The sequence below is a fragment of the Pundamilia nyererei genome, unplaced genomic scaffold, assembly GCF_000239375.1.
Source record: "Pundamilia nyererei isolate P.nyererei 1_Seehausen unplaced genomic scaffold, PunNye1.0 scaffold00216, whole genome shotgun sequence".
NCBI classification, from domain to species: Eukaryota; Metazoa; Chordata; class Actinopteri; order Cichliformes; family Cichlidae; genus Pundamilia; species Pundamilia nyererei.
In genome coordinates this window covers 946,501-952,584 of record NW_005187617.1, presented here as the reverse complement: position 1 = coordinate 952,584, position 6,084 = coordinate 946,501, and the positions used below count along the sequence as shown (strand labels likewise).

The 6,084-nt window shown below is 41.7% G+C and overlaps 1 protein-coding gene across 1 annotated transcript in view; it reads right to left on the bottom strand.

The window, feature by feature from the left end:
• Positions 1-6,084, bottom strand: part of gpr37l1b (G protein-coupled receptor 37 like 1b) — an 8,229-nt gene continuing 2,145 nt past the window's right edge. The window contains exons 2-4 of the mRNA XM_005748220.1: positions 4,415-4,723; positions 3,515-3,883; positions 1-3,292 (exon numbers count right to left, since the gene is read on the bottom strand). Of these exons, the coding sequence (XP_005748277.1) occupies positions 3,119-3,292; positions 3,515-3,883; positions 4,415-4,723 (852 nt within the window). The 3' untranslated portion in view covers positions 1-3,118. The remainder of the gene's footprint in view (positions 3,293-3,514; positions 3,884-4,414; positions 4,724-6,084) is intronic.

Below are 6,084 nucleotides of genomic sequence, written 5' to 3'. Positions count from 1 at the left end.
TTACTTTATCATTTCAATTTTTGATGTGGTGCAACAGTTTCTACCTTTGTTTCTAATGTTCATCCACATTTCTCTTCTAACAGATAACACAAAATTATGGCACCAAATATCAAATTCCAGAGCTTGGACCGAGGTATTGAAACAAACTGTCAGCTTTTAGCAATTTAAATGTTGAGTTCGAAACTCTCTGTAACATAGTTTTGGTACCAATCCAATAGCAGTCATACTACTGAGGAGTCAAAACATTATCACCACCTGCCTAGCTGCACTCCACAGATGGAGTTATACTCTGTTACAGACATGGACACATGAGTCCATGAAATCACAGACACAAAGTGGCATGTAGAGCTTCTCCCACTCTGTATCTGAAGACAACTTTACGTCATTTAGACCCAAGCAGAGTGTAGTATACTTCTTTATACTTCTTCCTACAAGGTTTCAATGACTCTCCAACTCATCTGTGCGGCCATGGTAATTTCTTCCATATCAAATGTGTAGTAACATCTTTTTACCACATATTAGACCTTGTTACCACAAAGTCAACTTGATTAACATCATCGGTGTCAACAATTGTGAGTTGTAGCAGAGCAGATCTTTTTTTTCCCTCCAGGTTTAATTTGCAGATTTGAAATAGTGACTAAAAAGCACTTGTTTAAAGGCTGTTCTGCAAATCTTAAAATAAGGCAGTCAACATTTTGCAAAGTTAGTATGACTAGTTTTTACTGGCACTTAGAGCCCTTTTCCACTAGTACGGATCTGCTCTGTTCAGTTTAACTCGGTGTTTAGGGTTTCCCCTGGCGTGTGGTATTAACAGGTACCAGGTATTTTTTAGTATCTACTTGGCTGCCGTTCCAAGTCCAATCCAAAAAACGTGATGTCAACAGACTATACCCCACCAATTGGCTAGTCAATGCCGTCACTCAGTGAGTCACGAGAGTGAAACCCAGCCATTTTTGAAACCCAGCAACGAGGGAAACGGCTCCACAGAAAACAACACCGTGGTCCCGGAGTCTGACAACAACTTTTAAACTGAGCAGCAGGTATACCATCGCCCCCAACACCCTGTTTGTTTCACATCCAAGTGTCATCACGGGACTGCATTGCTATACAGACCCTACGCACACTAGGGAGTACCCAATTGTAATGGAAAATAACCAAAAACCGAGTCGAGTCGACTGGGTATTAGTGGAAAAGGGCTTTTACAGTCAGGGCTCTGGGCAGGGAAACAATAAGGCACCATCTGCTGAGCCAATGGTCAGAAATTCATCATGGTGACATCAAATATTACAAATGCATTCTTGTGACATACAACAAACGAATAACTCATTTCCTGCCATACAAATATGTAATTAGTTACACATCTAGCATTAAAAATAAGCTACATTCATGGTTCTCTTTCTTCTTTTGTTCTAGTTGTTTGAGATTGACGGTCTGAGTGAAAGCACTGTGTTAAATACAGATTACATCTCTTAAAACTACACAGCAGAACCTCCTGTACAAACAGAGCACCTCAGTATTGAGAGGGTGAGAGTCCTGTTCAAAAACTCTTCAGATATCCTCCTCGTTTCACCACTTTCTTCATCTTATTGCTTCAGGATGGGTTTGTGGCCTCACGAAGCACCACATCCTTTCCCAAAACAGAACCCATAGAAATAACTTTAAACACATCCTGATTTTCCTTCCACAAGTGCATATTATGCATATATGAGCTGCACAGTTCAATAAAATTCTTCCCTGGTTGTTGCTGAACAGATGCTGCAAACATTGCTGAAAGGCAGCACTGCACTGGAGGCAGAAATAATCTAACCTGAACCCTTTCTTTAAATTGTAGATGATGCAAAAGTGTAGAAGCAAAAACTCTCAAGATAAATGGTAAATGTTTGTTGTCAACTTTTAGGAATTTCCATTGATTTCCATCAAAGTTCTTGGAATTTTCTGGTTTTCAAAGAAAAATAGTTTTAAGGTCTAAACTTATTTACTTTTGGTTGAAACGTTCAAACATTTCTAAAAGCATTTTTAAACACTTACTCTGTACACAAAGAGCAAAGTTATGTGAATATGAGCCGCTCATCATCCCACCCATAAACGAACTGTTCCAAAGTTTGTTTGGGACCAGGATAAAACCACCTGTAAAGGTCCTTGTTGTGTTTGTTCATCACTGTAGTCACACCCAGATAATTCATATTGAGAATCAGATTTAACTGCATTAAAAAGTGCAGGTGTGAGTGCACTCTAAATTAAATTTGGAAAGCTAAAGTTAACCCTCTGTACATTAGCATTATTTTTCCACTGGAGAAACTAACATGCAAACACGAACTAGTTCATAGCCGGAAACTGTTGATAAAGAAAAAGTAAAATGCAGTGACCAGGATAACTTGTATCCCATTTTACAGGAAAGGATTTCACAGGATTATTTCTGCCTCAACAGCAACATTTGTTTAACTAATGTGAAGCTGTTTCGGGCTGGTCTGTGTCAATGAAATGTTTCAGTTCAATCAGTTCCAGAAGTTTTTCATTTTATATTTAAGCAGATCAAATGTTTATATTAAAATGTCATAATTTCAAATTTATGCTCAGCCCTCTATAGAGTTCACCTCTTAACACAGCAGGAAACTTCTATGCTTTGCACCAAACTAATGTTGCATATAAATGAGTTTAAATTAATGTTCCAAAAAAACACAACGAACTCGAGCCTCACAGCATCGATCTAAGGAGCGTAACCAAGGAAGACTTTCAAGACATTTCCATATATTGTGCAGCAGGAGGCCAGAGAGATGAGTTCTTTCAGAGTCCTGAAACAGGCTCCTGCATTTATAACAACTGGTTGTGCAAGTACACCATCTTCTTCTAATCTTGCTACAGATTAAACATTACTTCCTGCACTGACAGGAAGCTGAAGGGGGTAACTCTGAGTCCACATGGGAGTATCATACAAACGATATTCCGGTAGAAGAGAAGAGAACAGACAGAAAGTTGAAAAATATTTTCAAAATAGGGAAAAATGGAAAGAACGTGTAGAAGGAGACGATGGGTATACAGGTAATGTTGTAGAAAGGAGCAAAGGAGGAAAGACTAAGAGAAGAAGAGATGATCTACAGTCAGAGACAGACTTGTTGCTCTAGCTAGAGATGGACAAAATGGCTGACGTGTCTTTAGCCTTATCAAAGAAGATGGACGTCTCATTGGCCCCCTTGAGTTTGACCTGGGGAGGTCCTGGAGAGCCTTGGGCTCCGGTTGGCTGACACTCCTGACAGCAGCAGCAGCAGCAGTCCATGAAGGCTTGGCCAAGAGCCTGAAATGCAGACGATGCACAGCTTTGGTAAGTGACAACTATACGTACAAAATCAAACACAATACTCCAGAGGACCAATATGCAATGAATTCAACCTTTTCAACCATCTGCCATTTCTCTAAATGGGTAATGGACAGCAGGTGGTGAATTCTCTGCTTGGAAAAAGGCTTCAGTTGTACAGACGTCTTTGAGAAAACACCTTATAGCTCGGTGGCAACCTACCTTACACAGGCACAGCAGCAGCACCGGCGTCACTGATGACTTGAAGAACAACAGGAAGTGATGTAACAGCACCAGCATGGTGGCAGTGTCTTCGGAGATGGTGATGTGCGTGTAGGCCAGGGTGATGTTGCAGACATGCTCGGGGAGAGCACACACACCATACACAACAGCTAGAGCTAGTAGAGTGCAGTTCAGCTGTCGCTCCAAGGTTTGGTGTTGTTGACGCTTCTGGTTGGAGCGTTCGTCGAGGTTACGCTGCTTTTGGGTGGCGCTGGAGTCGCTGTTGACATTCCGGGTGGCCATTTGGCAAAGGATGGTGAAGAGGACAGGGAGGCAGAAGTAGCAGCCAAAACACCACCACATACGACCCTGAAGCACAGAGGTTAAAACAGTAAGAGCTGAAGGAGGAGAACTTTGGGAACATTCTGCTTTTGTCTGGGCAAAAAAAAGCCACAACAGCTTTTCTCCACAGCTAAATTGCCCTTTCAGGAACTCAGATCTTTCTGCTTTTACCTAAAATGTTCTGGACAGAAAACTAAATGTGGTTTCATTTATGACCTCTGAGCCAACCTGTGTGATGAAGCTGCTCCTCTGAGACAAACCCATGATATCTCTGTCCTTACTAAATCCTTACTCATTAATTCAATAAACCAGAAAACAAACAGAAATGCTTCATTTTTTTTACTTTCATTTGAGCTCCTACTGGTGCTCTTTTGACGCTGTCCAACTGGTGTCCATTTCTTCAGTGCTAGTGTACACAACATGTGGACGGCCACCAGTTAAAGGGAGAAGCACCATTATATAAGATCTAAGTCCAGATTTACATGTTCCATGTCACCTAATCAACACACGGATACTATGTGTTGGTCAGTTCAGTGCGTGCGTCTGCTTTGGTCTCACCTGGTGATACCTGAGCAGCAGGGAGTGAAGGGAATCAGGCAGGTAGAGGGACAGAGGAGAGGAGGGCGTGATGGTGCAAGAGTCGACCAGCCGGCCGGTGGATGGAGACACGGCCTGGCTGAGCTGCCATAGGAAGATTTCAGGGCTGGACAGCAGCAGAGCTGAGAGCCACACCAGCACCATCTTCATCAGCACTGAGCGACAGCGCTCCACCCGCCGAGCCTTTGGCTGGGAGGACGAGGTGGCGGCGTGGAAGCGATCGATACCCAGAGCACACAAAGTGAAGGAGGTGATGCCCAGAGACACAACCTGCAGGGAAGAGGAGGGTAACAACAGCAGTAAGTGAATGTGGCCATTCTCATCAGAGAAGGAAACTGTGCCAAAAAGTAAAAGTTAAACAGTTTACAGTAAAACTGCTAAATCCTCTTTTATTGAGTTCATGTTGCTATTTCTGAAATCAGTCTATTACCTTATCTCACGTAGCTCACCTGATGAAAAAGATTCAGTATGTCACATGTTCAAGTCCATATCATAAATATATATGATGAGAGGCATGGTTGCTATGACATCACCAATAGGCTATGAAGCCTCAAGCAGAGCGTTTTGATTGTCTCCATCCTGGTGCTTTGCAAACAAGCTAACTGGGCCTAATGTTGAAACAGAGGACAGGCTCAGTGGCTAATGACTTCTCATGGAGTATAACCAACAGATCATCTCTTTTAAATCTAACACTGATCATAATGAACAGCATCAGTATTCTGTTTTATTTAGTCACCCTGGAATTGTCAATAGACCCCATTAAGTCATATGGAAAATGTTTACTGAGGTCAAAGTGTAAGACAGCTGAGGATTGTTTTCCCATATGCTTCTATACAAAATAGTCTTTTTGTTAATGTTATACTGTTAATATATCATAATGTATTAACAGTTCATATATCTGTGTGTAGTTTGCATGTTCTCCCCGTGTTTGCGGTGGTTCTCTTCGGGTACTCTGGCTTCCTCCCACAGTCCAAAGACATGCAGTTATTGGGGTCAATTGGTGATGTTAAACTGTCCATAGATATAAATGTGAGTGTCAGATGGAAACACAATGGCATCTCTGTGCCTCTATGATGTGAGTAGCATAGATTTGAACAATGAGTGTACCTACAACAGCAATCAGTACCTCCAAAGCTGCTTGATTCTATAGACGATGAACAGAGAGCCGGCAGTGTCGGCCATAGGAAGGCACTTAATCATGCAAACGCATTTTCATCTCCAAGTTGTTGTTTTTTAACTGCCAGCAGGAAGTTGTAGAGCAAATCTTAACCACACTGTTTCCTATGACCATTCCAACCATTTTCTGTGTGATGGACCAAAAAACTGATACTCTAGTAGTGTAATATATGTAATATGCAGTTGTTTGGGTATTTCAAAGAGCCAGCGAGCACATTTCAGTGTGGCTGTCCTGCAGCACCATCTTTAATTAGTTTACTAATAAAGCTGCCAGTAAACTAATCTAGTAACAGACTTACATTTTGGACAATCAGTAACAAAATAACATAAAAACATGAATCACATACAAGGGCTTAAATAATCAGGCCCCAGCTTATCTTAATGACCTTGTAGTACCATATCACCCTATTAGAGCACTTCGCTCTCGCTCTGCAGGCCTACTTGTTGTTCCTAGA